General features: G+C 49.3%; 1 protein-coding gene and 1 non-coding gene across 6 annotated transcripts; one reads left to right on the forward strand and one right to left on the reverse strand.

The window, feature by feature from the left end:
• Positions 1 to 1,299: 1,299 nt before the first annotated feature.
• Positions 1,300 to 1,391, reverse strand: LOC146444067 (small nucleolar RNA SNORA17). Its single transcript, XR_014855852.1, has one exon. It is a non-coding gene; the product is annotated as a small nucleolar RNA SNORA17 (small nucleolar RNA).
• A 628-nt stretch (positions 1,392 to 2,019) lies between these two features.
• Positions 2,020 to 5,362, forward strand: LOC146444068 (uncharacterized). 5 transcript variants are annotated; one of them, XR_014856412.1, is made up of 3 exons: positions 2,020 to 2,193; positions 2,677 to 4,858; positions 4,895 to 5,362. XR_014856412.1 is itself a non-coding variant. In XM_085081713.1 (2 exons), exons 1-2 carry the CDS (start codon positions 2,059 to 2,061, stop codon positions 3,502 to 3,504), a joined length of 963 nt encoding a protein of 320 aa, XP_084937839.1. In that variant the 5' UTR covers positions 2,020 to 2,058; the 3' UTR covers positions 3,505 to 5,362. The 5 variants fall into 5 exon arrangements, 1 of the variants encoding a protein (XP_084937839.1); XR_014856386.1 differs by having other exon boundaries at positions 2,677 to 4,741; positions 4,842 to 5,362; XR_014856392.1 differs by having other exon boundaries at positions 2,677 to 4,741; positions 4,857 to 5,362.
• Positions 5,363 to 17,405: the final 12,043 nt, after the last annotated feature.

Consider the following 17,405-nt stretch of genomic DNA (forward strand, 5'->3'; position numbering starts at 1 on the left):
AGTGGCAGAGCCATGGAGAGAGAGGCTCTGCTTGCAGGCTGGAGCAGCCTGGCCTGGGAGGATTGCAGCCCATGGATGAGGGAGCAAGGCTGCAGCAGTTTGGGAGGAGCTCACAGCGTGAGATTGGACCACGCTGGAGGAGTTCACACAGAACTGTCTCCTGCAGGAGGAACCCCACGGTGCAGCAGGGCAACAACTCCTCTCCCTGAGCAGTGCAAGAAGATCTCGGTGATGAACTGAGCCAAACCCCCATGCCCTGTTCCCTGCACTGGTGGTGGGAAGGAGGGAGGGGTTGGGGGAAGAGTGGTGTCTTTAAGGGTTTATTTTTCTTCTCATTATCCTCCTCTGACTCTATTATGAGAAATAAATTCACTTTCAACCCTAAGTTGGGCCTGTTGTGCCCTTGGAGTGTTTTCTCCCGGCCTTTATCTCGACTCAGGACCACTCTGTTAATTTGTTTCTTTTTCCCTCTGCCCTGCCCTGCTGTGGCTGGCAGAGCAGTGAGCAGCACTGTGGGTGCTGTGTGTCCAGAATGGAAACCATGAGCACAGCGCAGCCTGCAAAGCCAGGGCTCTGCAGCGTGGGGCTGTCTGTGGGAGCCAAAGCCTCTCAGGGCTCTGGGCACAGCAGGGCCACAAGGCCACAAGGCCAGGGCTGCTCTGGGACACTTCCTGGCTGCTCTGTGCTGCTGGGGTGCCGCGTGTGGCCTTTGTGACACAGGCGCTTTGTGTCAGGGCCCTTTGTGATGCGGGACATGGTGGTGGCCAGAGACCTTTGTGACATCAGAGAGCCCCAGCCTGGCTGGGGGTATATAAGGGGTGCAGAGCCCTGGGCTGCCCCGTCCCAGGAGAGCAGCGTTCAGAGAAGAAAGCAGCTCTCGGGACTTGTCTGCGGTCGTCGAGCAGAGAGATTGTGGAGAAGATGGAAAAGCAGATGGAAAAGGAGAAGATGGAAAAACAGAAGGAGAAGAACCCCAACTCCCAGCCTGCCCCAGGGCAGCTGTTGAGGAGACCAAGACCAGGGGCTGAGGTAGGAAGGACAGGCCAGGGGACAGACAGGGTCAGGACCTTCGCCCTGCCAAGAAAGCCATCTCTGTCCCACGCCTCCTCCCCCTCCTCCTCCTCCTCGCAGATGAAGGTCAAGCTGCCCCCTGTGCACCTTGGGCAGCCAAAGGTTTGCCCCAAAACCAGCAAACAGCAAAAAGTCCCACAGGTGGGGCTCAGGAAGCCTCAGGCAGAGCCGCAGGGCAGCCAGAGCCAGGGCCTGTCCCACCCTGGGGACAGGCTGACATCACGGCCACCTCTGCCACGTCAGGCAAGGGTGACACGGCTGCCACCTCTGCCACGTCAGGCAAGGGTGACACGGCTGCCACCTCTGCCACGTCAGGCAAGGGTGACACGGCTGCTACCACTGCCCTGCCAGGAGAGGCCCAGGGACACTGAGAGCCGGGACACAGAGCTGGGCAGTGCAGGGGACAAGGGGCCAAAGCCCTGCAGCACCTGTCCTGGGCTGTACCCAGAGCTCTCCCCATACAGCCCTGTGCCCAGGGTGCTCCTGACCCCGCTCGGGGTGGCCCAGGAGGGCACAGCCAGTGTGTCCCCGAGCTGCCAGGTGTCACTAATGCCACCTCTGCCACCCATCCCCTCAGGGGCTGAAGCCAAGGAGCTCAGCCTCACAGGTTAAAGCGAGCCTCTTCCAGTGCACAGCACCTGTGAGGAGGAGCTGTCCCAAGTGGAACAAACCATCAAGGTCATTTCAGGGGACAGCACAAGTGACAAGGATCTCTTGTCTCCACAGTCAAGTGACCAGGGAAAAGATGGCCTCTTTTCCCAGCTAGAAGAGGCCATCGACCACTTTCCAGAGGACAGCCCAAGTGACAAGGTGCTGTCCAAAAGGGAAGAGGACAGCAAAGTTGTTTCAGAGGACAGCAGCAGAGACCAGGGGCTGTCTGAAGTTGATGAGGCCATCAGGCTCTTCCCAGGGAACAGCCCAAGTGAGGAGGAGCTGTTCCAAACTGAAGAGGCCATCAATATCTTGTCAGATGACAGCACAAGTGACATGGAGCTGTCAGAAGATGACAAGGCCATCAGGCTCTTCCCAGGAGATGGCACAAGTGACGAGGAACTGTCCCTAGAGGGAGAAGACATTGAGGACCTTCCATTGGACAGCCCAAGTGACAAGGAGCTGTCTGAAGTTGGAGAGGCCATGGATGTCGTTCCAAGGGACAGCAACAGTGACCCAGCACTGTCCCCAGGGGAAGATGACAATGAGCTCTCTCCAAGGGACAGCACGAGTTACCGGGAACTGTCACCAGGGGAAGAAGCCATCGAAGTCATTCCGGGGGACAGGACAAGTGACAAGAAGCTGTCCCCAGTGGAAAATGGCAATGAGCTCTCCCGAGGGGACAAGAAAAGCTACAAGGAGCTGTCCCAGGGTGAAGACACCCACCAAGAAGAGCTTTCCCAAGGGGAAAATGAGGATAAGAGGCTTTCCTCAGAAGACAGCAAACAAGACAAAGAGCTGTCTTTTGGGGAAAACTACAAAGTCCGGGACATGTTCCTGTGGGAAGAAGAACAGCTCTCCCCATGGGAAGACTGGGAAGAACAGGATCAGGAAGAGCTCTCTTGGTGGGAAAAACAAGAGGATGAAGAGCTCTGCCATAGGGAAGAATGTGAGGATAAAGAGCTCCCTCAGTGGGGAGAACGTGAGGATGAAGAGCTGTCCCATCAGGAAGAAAGTGAGGATGAAGAGCTCTCCCATCAGGAAGTATGTGAGGTTGAAGAGCTCTCCCATCAGGAGGAACCTGAGGAAGAAAAGCTCTCCCATCACAAAGATGAGGACAAAGAGCTGATGAGGAAGACTCTGCTTGGTGGGATGGAGAGACCTGTAAGATCATCAATTGACCTGCTGGAACTGGAGAAAGTGTGGAGGAGGCAGAACATGCAGGAGTGTCTTAAAGGCAATTTGCCCAGCAGTTTTTGGGCTGAGGAAGAGAACAAAGCTTACAGACATCCACAAGTGTCCTATCTGGAGTGGTGCAAGGAGAAGGTGGAAGCCCAATGGCGAGAGCTGTTCGGCTCCGAGTCATCTCTGGGTTCCGATGTCGAGGACGATGTGCTTTCCACAGGGGAGCACTGCAGTGACCAAGAGCTGTCCCAAGATGACATCCAGGACATCTGGAACACACCCACGATGGGGGTGGATGGCAAAGACCCCCTGGAGGGACCCAGATGGGCTTATCCCAGAGCCTCTCCTGCCCCACGGACTCACATCGATGCCAAGCCAGCAGCTGCTGCCCCAGCCAGAGCTGCTGAGCTGGAGGAGCTTCCCGAGCCTCTCGCTCCCCAGGTGGCAGAGGCAGCACATTCTGCAGCCTCCCGAGACCAGGTGACAAAGGCACAGCACGAGGTCCCCAAGAAACGTCCCTCCCGCTTCAGGCGGGCGCTGCGGGCTCTGCGCAGGCTGTTCCAGTGTCCCTGCCTGAGGCCACAGCCTGAGGAGTAGCTCAGGCAGGGCAGGGACAGCAGGGATTGCCCCCAGAGCCTCCCTCCCTGCGGGACTATGGAGCACAGGGCTGCCAACAACAACGGGAGTTGGGGACAACAAACAGGGACAGGAAGATGAGGATGAGAACAACGAAGAGGAGGAAGAAGATGATGAAGAAGGTGAAGAGGAAGACAACAGAGGTGAAAAGACAAAGAGGACGACGCAGACAAAGAAAATTACTAAGAACAGGAAAAAGAATAATTTTGAACTACATAGAAGAAGAAGAATAGTAGTTAGAATAAGGATTAAGAAAACACATAGAAGAAGAGTTATAGGAATAAGAATAGCAGTAAGAATTGAACATACATAGAAGAAGAAGAGTTACAGGAATAAGAATAGGAGTAAGAATTAAAAATTACTAGAAGAAGAAGAGTAAGAAGAATAAGAATTTGAATTTAGAGATACTTAGAAAAAGAAGAAGTTATAGGAATAAGGATAAAAATTTAAAAATACATAGAAGAAGGAAAGAAGAAGAGTAAGAGTTAGAAGAATACATTCATTCATTGAAAAAGACCTGCTGCAATGGAGTGAGGACAAGGAGCTGTCCCCAGTGGAAGAAGCCATCAACCACTTTCCTGGGGACAGCACAAGTGACCAGGGCCAGTCTGGAGTCAACAAGGCCATCGAGTTTGTTCCAGAGGACAGCATGAGTCACCAGGAGCTGTCTGAAGTCAATGAGGCCATCAAGTTTGTTACAGGGGACAGCACAAGTGACCAGGAGCTGTCCCCAAGGAAAGGTGACACTGAACTCTCCCCAGGGGATAACAAAGGTTACAAGCAGTCTCAGGGTGAAGTCACCCAGGAAGAAGAGCTGTCCCCAGGGGAGAGTGACAGTGACAAAGAGAGCACTTCTCAATAGTAAGGACAGTGCTCTAAGCTCATCAACCAAACTGCCAGAACGACAGGAAATGCTGAGCTGTCACAAGGTGCTGAGTGGTGCCTGCTGGTGCCACAGCCGCAGGAGCAGCGCCAGGCCAGGCCAGCCTGGAGGTGGAGGCACAGCAGCTCCTGGGCAGACAAACATGCTGCTTGTGGCTCCTGCAGATCAGCACCACCAGCACAGCAAGCAGAAATCGGCCAAGAAGTGGCCATGGACTCTGGGGGGATCAAGAGCACCAGAGACCCCCAAAGCCACTGACCCTTTCCAGAAGGGTCTGAAAGAACAGACTGTGCAGGAGAACCAATTAGCACAGAGGTGAGAATCCCATTTCAGGGTGGGGAGCCCAGTCCATAAAAGGGTACCCAGCAAGCCCATGAGCCTGGACATCCAACGGCTGGATTGTTGCAGGAAGCAGGAGAGACAGCATCAGCTGTATCAACATGGGAACCAGGAGAGACATCGCATCAGCCACAACCATGCTGGAGCCAGGAGTGACATATCATCAGGTGGAACCTCACTGGAACCAGGAGTGACATCATCAGAGCTGGAACAAGGAGTGACATCACATCAGCTGGAACCACGCTGGAAACAAGAGCGACGTCCCCTCAACCAGAACCATGCTGGAACCGGGAGGGTTGATGTCTATCTTTCTTTCTTTCTCTCTCTCTCTCTCTCTCTCTTTTCTTTCTCCCTTCCTCACTTTCTCTTTCTTTCTCTCTCTCTCTCTTTTCTTTCTCTCTTCCTCTCTCTTCCTTTCTCTTTCTCTCTATCTCTCTATCTCTCTATCTCTATCTCTCTATCTCTCTCTCTTTCTCCCTTCCCTTCCCTTCCCTTCCCTTCCCTTCCCTTCCCTTCCCTTCCCTTCCCTTCCCTTCCCTTCCCTTCCCTTCCCTTCCCTTCCCTTCCCTTCCCTTCCCTTCCCTTCCCTTCCCTTCCCTTCCCTTCCTTTCCTTTCCGCCCGCCTCGCCTCGCCCCGCCGCTCGCCCGCCCGCCTCGCCCGCCTCGCGCCCGCCTCGCCGCTCGCCCGCGCCTCGCCTCGCCTCGCCTCGCCTCGCCTTCGCCCGCCCCGCCCGCCTCGCCGCCCGCCCGCTCCGCCTCGCGCTCGCCGCTCGCGCTCGCCGCGCCGCTGCTCGCTCGCTCGCTCGCGCCGCGCGCCGCCCGCCGCTGCTGCTGCTGCTCGCCGCCGCTTCGCTGCTGCTGCACGGCTCGCTGCGCTTCTCGCCTGCTCGCCCGCCTCGCCGCGCCGCCCGCCCTCGCCTCGCCGCCCGCTCGCTCGCCGCCGCCGCTCGCCTCGGCTGCTGCTGCTGCCGCGCCGCGCCTCGCTGCTGCCTGCCCGCGCCGCCGCCCGCGCGCCGCTCGCTCGCTGCTCGGCTGCCTTTCGCTCGCTCGCTCGCCTCGCCGCCACGCCTCGCGCCTCGCCTCGCCTCGCCTCGCCTCGCCTCGCCTCGCCTCGCCTCGCCTCGCCTCGCCTCGCACCTCTCTCTCTCTTTCTGCCTCTCTCTTTCTCGCTCTTTTTCTCGCTCTCTCTTTCTCTCTCTTTTTCTCTCTCTTTCTCTCTCTTTCTCTCTCTTTCTCTCTCTTTCTCTCTCTTTTCCCCTCTCTCTTTCTCTCTCTCTTCCTCTCTTTCCTGTCCTTCCTTCCTTCCTCCTTTCTTCCCTTCCTCCCTTCCTCCCTTCCTCCCTTCCTCCCTTCCTCCCTCCGCCTCGCCTCACCTGCTTTCTTCCTCTCTCTCTCTTTCTCTTTCTTTCTCTCTTTCTCTCTTTCTCTCTTTCTCTCTTTCTCTCTTTCTCTCTTTCTCTCGCTCTCTCGCTCTCTCGCTCTCTCTTTCTCTCGCTCTCTTTCTCTTTATTCCTTCTTTTCTTCCTTCCTTTCTTTCTCTTTCTCTTTCTTCGTTTCTTTGTTTCTTTCTTTATTTCTCTCTCTCTTTCTCTCTCTTTCTGTCCCTCTTTAATTCATCTCTTCCTTTCTCTCTTCCCTTTCTCATTAGCCCAAACTCACTGCCATGTGCTTTTATTCGAGGTCAGCAACTGACCTAGCACATGGTCAAGAATAAATTAAACTAAAAGAATATAAGATATTAATAAAAATTATAGCAAGTCTTTAACCAAAGTCTCTGATTTTCTTCGGGATGCTCCAGCTTTTATCATTCTTTGTGTCCCCATTCCCTGGGGAGCCTGGGCAGTGCCAGCACCCTCTGGGGGAAGGAAGAACCTTTCCTGCTCTCCAGCCTGAGCTGCCCTGCCCAGCTCCAGCCAGGATGCTGTCCCTGTCCCCGAGCAGAGATCAGAGCTGTCCCTCTGAGGAGCTGCACACTCAATCCTGTTTCTCAGCACAGATGGGCTCCTGTGCTCCAGAGGGCTGTGGACACCAGCAGGTCACTGCAGTTCTGTCCCAGAGAGGTTTGCTGATGGAAAATGAGGGTGAAGTCCCTCAGGGGTGAGGCTGGCAGGGGCAGCTGGTGCCACACAGCAGAGGCTCTCCCAGGGCTTCCTGCTCTCATTCCTTCCCTCAAGGACTTCACTGCCACATTCAGTTCCTTGTAGGTGACACTGGTGGCAGCTCCAGGTTTGCCTGCAAACTCTGTGACCCCAGCAGCTCTTCCCAAGGGCTCCATCCCACAGAATTCCTGCTTTGGGATCAATGGAGATACCCCTGTCCTGTGGGAGACACTGCAGAGAATCCCAGGATGGTTTGGGTTGGAAGGACCTTAAATCCCATCCAGTGCCACCCCAGCCATGGCAGGGACACCTTCCACTGTCCCAGGCTGCTCCAAACCCCAGTGTCCAACCTGGCCTTGGACACTGCCAGGGATCCAGGGGCACCACAGCTTCTCTGGGAAAACTCAGCTTCCCCAGCCTCACAGGGAGGAATTTCTTCCCAATATCTCACTCAAACCTACTCTGTCAGTTTGCAGCCATTCCCCCTTCTCCTGTCACTCCAGTTCCTGATGAATTGTTCCTCTCTGTTTTTCCTGGAGCTCCTGCAGACCCTGGAAGGTGCTGTGAGGTCTCCTCACATCCTTTTCCTCTCCAAGGCTGCCAGAGCTCCAGGAGAGTTTGGACAGCACTGCCAGGGACAAGCACTGCAGACTGGCTGGGGATGGATAATTGTGCTTCCCAAGCCTTTGGAGCATCAAAGAAATCCCAAGGCATGGATAGAATGGGTGAGAAGAAGCTGAGGATGCAGGATGACTCCAGAACCACCTCTGAGAACTGGGGGTGTCTGTTTTGGGGACCAAACCAAATCAAGGGGAGGTGGTGGAGTCATTCCCAGAGAGTTCCAAATGCAAACAGGAAAGAGGGATGGAGGCTGGGAGGGAAGGGAATTCTAGCCTTGATTGATTAGCTGAGGGAAAAAAGGTGGAATGAGATTTAAATCTCACTTTTTGTTATGGATTGAGATTTCTGTCGAGTTCTTGGGATGGCAGGAATTGTTCTGGTGGGAAAGTTTAGCTTTCAGAGGTGGATTAGTCCCAGCAGAATCCATAATCCTTGGGAATGACTGGGGCCAGATTGCCTTAGAAGTGACTGTTGGTTTGATTTTGTCAATGCTGATGATATTTGGGAATATCTGATTGAGGAAAATCACCTGCAGTGAAATAATCAGGAATTAATCCAGTTCTCTTAATAAGATTTTTTGAGTTAGAAAGGGAAAAGTTTGACAAAGTAAGGAAATGAGGGATTGACACCATCTGGAGTGAGCAGTTCAAAGTCCAGCTTGGAAAATCCAAAATTTCCTTGAGTCATGGATGGAAGGAGGAGATGTCCTTCTAGAGCCAACAAAGAAAATTAGGAATAATTAGAGAACCTGCGTGGAATGGAATGGGAAGTTCCAGTTTGAGTTCAGAGGCACAAAATGCAAAGTAACAAAAATGCAAAGTTACAAAAATCTGGTTTAGATCTTACAAAGGAAATAAAAAGCAGTAAAAACGTTTTTCAGTCACAGAAATGAAAAGAGAACAGAGAAACAAGAAGTGAGGACACTTTGAGGGCAACCTAGAGATCAAAACTCAACAGTTTGCCCCAAAAGCCAGGGAATGCTTTCCCTCATTTTCCAGAGGGGATGCCAAAGGTCGTGGTAAAAGCAGGAAGATTCCTGGGAGTGGAAGAAAGGAAGGAATGAAGTGGGAATGATCACCCTGAGGTGGAAGCAGAGCTCCAAGAGCTGCCTGGCTCAAACTGGGTGAACTGGGAGCTCTCCATGATCACCTCTGGAAGGATTTGCATGGGAAAAGGGATCTTAGTGCTCTCCTGGATCACCTGGAGAGGCAAATCCCATAGGAAAAAAGAACTTTGCCAAAGGGCATTGGGAGAAATGGGATTACATTGAGCACTGGGAGGTTTAGGTTGGAAATCATGGAAAATTTCCAGCCCTCTGAGTTCTGAGGCTGTGGCACAGAGTCCCAGGAGGAGCAGATTTCCCTGGGAAGGTGACAAAGTGCTGGGCTGGGGACAAGGTGGGCTTTGGGCACAGTGTGACCTCCATGGGTTTGGAGGCTGGAAAACCCCACAGCTGCCTTGGACCTTCCAAAATTTGGGGAGCCCTGACTGCATCTGGAATTTCTGCCTCCTCAATGCACTTTGAACAGGGAAATTAGCATGGAAGCCTAATAATCGTGTCTGGGATCAGGAGAGACAGACAGGTATTGTTTAAATTCACATTTCAGCAGCGTCAGTAAGCAAGCACAAGGGAAAACCAGTTCTCTGCTGCAACACAGGAGGGTTTTGGCAGGATTTGGGCAGGAGGAATAAATCCTGAAAGCTCTGCTTGTAATTAATCTCTATCTGCAGCTCGTAGCTCTGTCCAGGAGAATTCCCATTGCTCCAGCTGAAGATGCTTCCAAGTCCACTGCAAAGGACACCCCAGTGAAGAGTTTTGCTGGGAAGGTCTTTAATTATGGCTTTGTTAAACATTTGATTTATAGATGAAAGAGCAGCTATCGTGAGCTGGGCTGTGAAAATCATATATGTTAAGCTGTTAAATAAGCTCCTGGCTTTTTGTTAATTCCCAAATATGTCAAGGAAGTAACTTAATATCAGGCTGGGGAGTTTTTGTTCCTGTCTCCCTCCTTAAGTTGGAGTTAATTGGATGGGTGCTGCAGTGGAGCAGAAATGGTGCCAGCCATTTAAAATTCAATATTTCAGGGTGAGATTTCAGATTTAAATTTGGAGACATCAGAAAGAGGCAGAGGCAACATTAAAACCAAGGAGCATCCTTGGCCCTTTGGATCTGCTTCAATTCACAGCAGCTTTTGGGATTGTTCTCAGAACCACAGGGGGTTTTTGGGAGAAGGATTTGGGAATTCTGATGGATGAAAAGCTGGACAGGAGTGTTGGGAGCCCTGAAATCCATTGGGCTGAATGCAAAGAGGAGAGAGCAGCAGGAGAGGGATTGGGATTGTGTCCCTGTGCTCAGGTGAGAGCTCACCTGCAGAGCTGCTCCAGCCCTGGGGCTCAGCACAGCAAGGAGCTGGAGCTGCTGGAGAGAGTGCAGAGGAGGCAGCAGGATGAGCAGAGGGATGGAGCAGCTCTGCTGGGAGGAAAGGCTGGCAGAGCTGGGATTGTTCAGCCTGGAGAGGAGAAGCTTTGGGGTGACCTCATTGTGGCCTTTTGGTGCCTGAAGGAGCTGCAGGGAACATGGAGAGAGACAATTGCCAAGGGCTGCAGGGACAGGACACAGGGAATGGCTGCAAAGTGCCAGAGGGCAGGGAGAGATGGGATCTTGGGAATTAGGAATTGTTCCCTGGCAGGGTGGGGAGGCCCTGGGATGGAATTCCCAGAGAAGCTGGGCTGCCCCTGGATCCCTGGCAGTGTCCAAGGCCAGGTTGGACATTGGGGCTTGGAGCAGCCTGGGACAGTGGAAGGTGTCCCTGCCATGGCAGGGGTGGCACTGGATGAGATTTAAGGTCTCTTCCAGCCCAAACAATCCTGAGATTCTGTGACACTTTCACAGCACATGTGGCCCCAATTTCATTGATCACAACACACCAGAACTTTCCTTTGCAATGTTATTTGAACGAAATCACAGCTTTTGCATGGCAAATTCACTTCTCTGCTCTGTGCAGAAATCCCTTCCACAGGGAAGGGTTAATGACAGAAAACTGGCCCTGAAATGTCTCATATTCAGAAACACTTAGGGAATTACAGGGCATTTGGGGTCAGAATGCCTGAGGTCTGCTGGGGTTGCTGGGAAGCCAATTAGGAAGGGGTTTTGTCTGGTTGCAGCAGCCTGGGGATTGCTTTAACCTGAGCTCAGCTGGCTCTGCATCCCCAGGGAGAGCATTCCTGCTCTGGATAGTGACAACACACGTGTGCTGCCCTTCCTCCTCCTCACCTGGCTCTTCACAGCTGGCTGGAGGGACTCGGAGAGGCTCAGGGAGGGGGAGGGAGTTGGTTTGCCAGAAAAACGTATTTTCTGGCTCTGTCTGCTGCAGAGAATCAGACTGATCTCTAATGTGTGTGCTGGTGTTACCAAATCCTGCAAAGTCAGGATAAATCCCTCCAAAATCAGGATAAACCCCTCCAAAATCAGGGTAAATCCCTCCAAATTTGTCTTTTGAGTGTTAACTAGTCAGGCAGGACTTTATTCTTGGCCAGGGTTTGCATGTGAACAACAAATTTTTCACCTTCACAGAGATGTGGATACAAAACTTCTTCACTTTTTAATTCATTTTTAGCAAACAAAGAAATTAATGTTCCTGCTTCTAAATGGCATAATCCTCTTTCATTAATTAGTATTCTATCCTCTCTTGATTTCGCACTTCTCATGCCAATTAGTCCATATTTTTAGTACATTTCTCCAACTTTCCAATGCATATACTGAGTCTTCGTTAGGCTCTTCTTTATCTTCTGGTTTCTACACAATGTATTTGTGGTCTAGAAATTCTGCATTCCAGGTGTCCAACTTCAGTAATTCACCTTCCTCTTCCAGGATTTTTTCCTTGAAATCCATCAGAGTTAGTTCATCAAAACTTTAAGTTTCATTAAATTTCCCAAGATGTGTTCCCACAAAAGTAGCTCGTGACAACTTGGCTAAATGCTGGCTAAAAATGATGTAAGGCTAAAACATGTTTGTAATTCATATACTGGTTATGAGTAATTTAAAAATTAATTAGAACTTAATTAAAACCATTTTTTAAAAAGTATAAATAAATAAAATATAAATAAATAAATAAATTTTAAAAAATAACCATTCAAAAAGAATTGGAATAGTTATATGATTTCCAGCACTGGGATTGGGCAAGTTTGGGTTTAATTCTTGAAACCTCTGACTCAAAGCATTTACAATCACTTATTTGGGGTAAATCTGCCAGGCCTGCTGAACCCCAAAATTTCAGGCTTTGCAGTGAAAACAAGGCCTTGAGGATGACTGAAGATCATGGATTTGGGAATCCACCTAGGATTTGTGTATGTTTTCTAAGGAGAGCTCACCTGGCACCACATCAAACATGGATTATCCCTGAGGAAGTCATTTGTGTGATATATCATGGTTCTCAACTGATCCTGTTTGTGGTTTTGGTTGTTATTAAATATCTCCTTGGTGGGCAAATAACAGCATCAATATCCTTTCCTGTTCGCCTTGAAATAAAGATTGAGTAGCAAACAACAAAATAATACAGGAGTGCAGCAAAGCAAAACTCCTCCAAAATAAAAAGTACTGTAAAGAAAGTAGAAAGGTGTTGAAAAAAAATCATAAAAAATAAGGGCTGCACAGTGAAAAAAACACTCTGATATTTAGGACAAAACAAATTTCAAAAAATCAGCGAAAGCAGACAGAATAATCGGCAGGAAGGTGTTATTAACATTTAGAACTTATGGTTGATAATTCAGCTGCGTAAGTGCTGCACACCAAGGTACAGAATTAGATGTCCTAATTGAGGGTTTGACTGATTGTCACAGGCAGCAGCATGACTGAAATGGTGCCAGAGGAAGGCTGGGGTCTCTCTGCTCTCTAGACTCTGTTTTCCTGCCTTTGCTTCCTTCATGTTGAGAAATTGTGGGTTTGGATTTGGTTTAATTGCTGGTTTTAGACCTTCCCTCACCTCTCCATGAACAGAAGCATTTTGCACAACTTTCTGCAGTACCTGGACGTGAGGAAGAAAAAAAAAGAGCTCTAAAAGCAATTTCAGGGAGGTGAAACCAGGAGGTACTCAGATGACACATGAGGTACAGAAATTGGAGAATGGAAAAGACAGACTTGGTACTGAAAATGGTGAGAAGGAAAGATAACTCAAGTGCTGTGGAAATGAAACAGCTGTATAGATTTACACTTCTGACTTTACATGTTATCCTTGGATGTTTGCTGAAGTTGGTTCAGTCTGTTAAATTCAGGCACACCCTAATGATAGTTCTTTATAAATAATTAATGGTTTTTGCTATGAATTGATATGTTTTGTAAAAATGCAGTGAGAATGGTGCAGCTCTGGAGAGGTGAATGCTGTCATGTAGCTGCAGCTGCCTGCAGCAGTCAGACACGTAGATCTCCTTCCCTACTGATTTAAGCAGGTTGTATCCATTAAATCCACGGATGTATCCCTAAATTTCCACAAAAACAGAGCACCAGGTCAGAGAAAATCACATCCCTTTTAGTTATCAGCTTGCTAATACTTGTATTGCTGTTCCCTTGGTTTAAGCAGAGCTAACAGGAATACAAAAAATTATTTGTCAGTGTTTGTAAAATGCTGAATTCTTGCAGCACTTGGCTCTCTCTCTGCTGGGACATTGCCTCCTCTGGGAATGCCAGTCCTCTTAGGGAGGAATTTATGGTTGTGCAGCCACACAGCATCAAGTCCATGGATTTCTTAAGCCTGGCCTAATCCCGGTTTTGAGGCTGTTAAAGTCTCCAGTTCACCTTTCCTTTGTTAGTTTTGCTCTGATGTTCAGCTTATCCATCATCCCCCTGGGATAAGCCAGTCTGGGAGTTCAGGACAGAGTCTGATTTGGCTTACAAATGCCAGCTTTGGCCAAACAATCCTCAACAGCACTTTTTTAGAAACCCTGAACATTTTCCAGTGCTGGCAGTGCAGATGCTTCAGAGAAAACATCCTCAGTTTTCCTCTTGCTTTCAGTCAGAAAGAACATTCAGGGCTTGGTTCTGCTTGGCTCTGCTGTGGGAGAAGGTGATGTTTCCTCCCTCTTGGATGTTTCTGGACAAGGATTAAATCAAGCAGGAAAGAAATGATAAATTTTTGCCTCATATTCCTCATTCAATGCATATCTTTATCCATAAACCTTTCTATCTATTTGATAAATAAAATCAAGCTATGTCCAGCTTTCCTTGGCTAAGAAAAGGCAGCAAAACTTCCAATGGATGGAAGAGAGTTCACCAAAAATCTGCCCCATTCACTGAATTTGGCATCCCCTCTCCCCCAGCCTCTCTGCCTGCTGTAACTACTTTATTTTTGGGGGGATATAAGTCAGATTTCTTTCTGCCAGCAGCACCAGCACACACCTGTGAGGTCGATTCCACCCCACCCACTGCAGGATTTTGGGAAGGTCTTCCTTCAGGTTCTCAGCCCTGAAGGGAAAAAAGAAAATCAACCCTCTGTGCACAGCTTTCCTCATGAGACACAGCAGAGAACAGCCTCTCCCTCCTCCTGCCATTGTGGCTTCCTGCAGGGACTTTTGTTTTTCCAATAAAAGCTGTGTCTCTGCAGGTTTTCTCCTTGCTGTGCTGGTTGCCCACAATCCCACATTTCTCTGGGTGATCCAGGCTGATTTTAAGCAAATTACTCACTCCTGCAATGGCCTTTCAGCTTAGGAAGTGAAGGAAATAAATTGATATTTGAGCTTTCTGCTCAAGAGAAAGTAGAGATTTCCTGGGTTTGTAGTGTGCGGGTTTCGGGCCTGTCCAGGCCTGTCCATCCCAGAATATCTCGTGCAAATCTACACATTTTCCTGTGTCCTGGATAAATCTGAAGATCTTTTTCAGGAGATTGTGTGGATTTAGGAGAGTCAGAACCCTCTGCACCCACCTTCCACACAAGTTATGAGGCAGAACTGTGATCCCTCCTTGCTCCTCTGCACCACTTTGGTGACACGAAACAGCCACAGGGCTGAAAATTCCCTTCACCAAAAGGATTTGGAGGTTGTTGGGTAACTCTGCCACTGGTGGAAAAATCCCACAGTCCAGCTGCCCTCAAATCAGCAGGAACAGAACCATCATTAGGGATATATTTCAATTCACGATCAATTAAAATCTGTGTTTTCAGTGCAAGGCCTCGGCTGATTTGGCCACGTGAGTGGTTTACAACCATCAATAAACTGCATCTCTGGAGTGCCTTTCCCATTCAGGATAAAGAGTTTGCTCACACCACCACGGGGAATGGTTTTATTTCCACCTGGGAATGCCACAGGAGGGGAGGAGATTTCCTGTGAGCCTTCAGAAGATCATAATGGTTGATGGGATTTGTCTTGCCTGACTGCCAGGTTGATGTCTCATGCGAGGCAATTATCAGAGTTTCTTCCATGAGAGAGAAACTGGCTCTTCCAGGGGGATTTCCTCCCATCTTTCAATGAAAAAAAAAGGAATAAATCCCACTGTGAAGGTGTTTCTACCTTTTTAATGAGCAGAGAAGGAATCCAGGTGATTTTACCAATAGCAGGGTAGGATGCTATAGGACACTCATATTTTGGGAAATATTTGTGCTCTGCTGTGATTTTCACAGGTATATTTCCAAGCCCTGAAACTGGAGGTGATCCTGGAGCATTTTTGGGGCCAATTTCTTGCTGAGCCAAGATCTTGGTCCCCTTTGTCCCCCCCAGCTGTGCCAAAGAGCATCCCAGATCTCGGTGAGCACTGGGGTGACATCCTGGGAGCTCTGCCAGACACAGACTGGAAAAACTCTGTTTTCATTCCAAGGAGATTTGGGATTTCTCTCTGTGTGGGTCGGGGGTAGAAGACACACTGAGTTTTTGGACAATGTTTATTGTAACACCTCCTTGCTCAGCTGCTGCTTGAAATCCCATTTTAAAATGTTGACAGACATTTGTGGCCGTGGCTTCGGTTGAACAGGAATAGCAAATTTTCCAGGCTAAGAGGAGACACCAGGCCCAGTTTTTTCTAAAAAACAAACTGTTAGAAAAACCTTTTTGTCATTTCTCACAGCAGCAATTGCATAAATTTTAATATGGGGATTCTGGAAGGGCAGAGCATTCACAGCTTGACTTTGGGGTTTTCTTTTTCTCAAGCGTTGTTTGGATTTGTTGGCTTAGGTTTTTTTGGGGTTTTTTGGTATTTTTTTCATCTAGAGAATGAGAGGAATAAAAACCAAACTCTCCACTGGGAAAACTGGAAAAATTTGAAATGGGGCCAATGAAAGATAACAGCCATGGAAGACTGCAATACAATTTAACTGTGTTAATTTTCAGATGATTATGCACATTTCTTTAAATAGTTCTGCAAAATTCTCCCTCCACCCCAAATTAGTCTCCTCTCTTTCTTGGAACTTGCAAGAATTTAAGAAAAAAAGTAAGAAAACCATTGTTACCCTAAACTTCCTTAAGCTGTTCAAATCCACATCTGCTGTCTAGGGAATCACCTCATTTCCTCCTAAAATCCTTTGCATTACATCCAAGCCTTCTGGTCCTGAGTGAGGCTTTAATTCAGGAGTTATTTCAGAGCTCTCTGGCTGAAATCCTGGTAATTTATCCAAATGTTAACAGAAAGTCACACTTGAGTGAGGTGGGAGTTCAACAACAATTCAATATTAGTTCAAACTATTCAAAAATAGTTCAATAAGAATTTAACCCCTCCACTTTTGCCCTCTCTGAGCACAGAGCATGGGAGGGACTGGAGAGGCAGAACCACAGTCAGAGGCTGCAGGTTTAGCCCAACACAGCCAAGAAACTGGGTGGCCTTTGGGCAAATCACATCTTTCTCCTCCCAACCTTCCAGTCCCACTTTCCTGTTCAGTTCCTGAACTCTGCCGCCCTGGGAAAGGCTTTGGAACCCCAGGGAGAGCCTGAAATCCCACATGTTTCACAGACAGCTTCCCTCATCCAAGCACATCCCTCTGACTGTGCTTTTGCAAACCCCAGACGTGACTGCAGCCTTTTGTTTGATGTTTCCTGGTTTTCATTTGAACATCTGAGCTCAGAGCGCTCATGACAAATCTGGCTAACGATCCTTGATTGTCTGATCAGTGATCTGCCTAGAGCAGGATGTGGAGGGGAACTTTTCCCCTGGGATTTGTCCATGCTTGTGCACGAGTTGGGTCAAAATATTTCAGCAGATTGGGAAAAGATTGCTGAACATGAGGGGAAAATGGCTTTTGATTGCCTTTCTTCTTTTTGCTTTATTGTACGTCGCTTGCTTGATGAGGTTCTTTGGCCTTGGGATGAACCCTGGGTTGGTTTTAGTGGAATGTGGACCAGCTTGGAAATCAGCAATCAGAGCAGAATTTCTCTCTCCCAGGGCTGGAGCTGGAGAGCTGGTGCCATCCCCAGCAATCTGCTCCATTCCAGAGCACTGAGAAACTCCCAGTTGCAGGAATTGCCTCCCCTGGCGTGTAGGGAATCTGGGATTTCTCAAAGGCAGCCTGTGGATGTGCCCAAGAGCACAAATACAGGCTCTGAAAGGCACAGAAATCCAAATATCCATCAGCTGGCAGAGCAGACAGAGAGAAAGGCTTCTCTGAAAAGGGCTTTTGAGAGATATGTTACAAGACAGAGAATTACAGAATCCCAGAATGGTTTGGGTTGGAAAGGACCTTGAAGATCATCCACTGCCACACTTGCCATGGCAGGGACACCTTGCACTGTCCCAGGCTGCTCCAAGCCCCAGTGTCCAGCCTGGCCTTGGACACTGCCAGGGATCCAGGGGCAGCCACAGCTTCTCTGGGAATTCCATCCCAGGATCTCCCACCCTCCCAGGGAAGAATTTCCTCCTAATATTCCATCTAACCCTACTCTGAAGCCATTCCCCCTTGTCCACTCATAGAAGAAGAGAGCTAGATCCATCACAGCCAATACTGGAGACC

Source organism: Lichenostomus cassidix, chromosome 1 (genome assembly GCF_008360975.1).
Source record: "Lichenostomus cassidix isolate B80296 chromosome 1, HeHo_3.0, whole genome shotgun sequence".
In the NCBI taxonomy this organism is placed as follows: Eukaryota; Metazoa; Chordata; class Aves; order Passeriformes; family Meliphagidae; genus Lichenostomus; species Lichenostomus cassidix.

Bases quoted from the DNA above. Each gene is read 5' to 3' on its own strand.
- LOC146444068 (XM_085081713.1), top strand. From the start codon at position 2,059: ATGGAGCTGTCAGAAGATGACAAGGCCATCAGGCTCTTCCCAGGAGAT. The intron at 2,194-2,676 runs GTTGGAGAGGCC...GAAGAATGTGAG, and splicing joins GTGACAAGGAGCTGTCTGAA to GATAAAGAGCTCCCTCAGTG.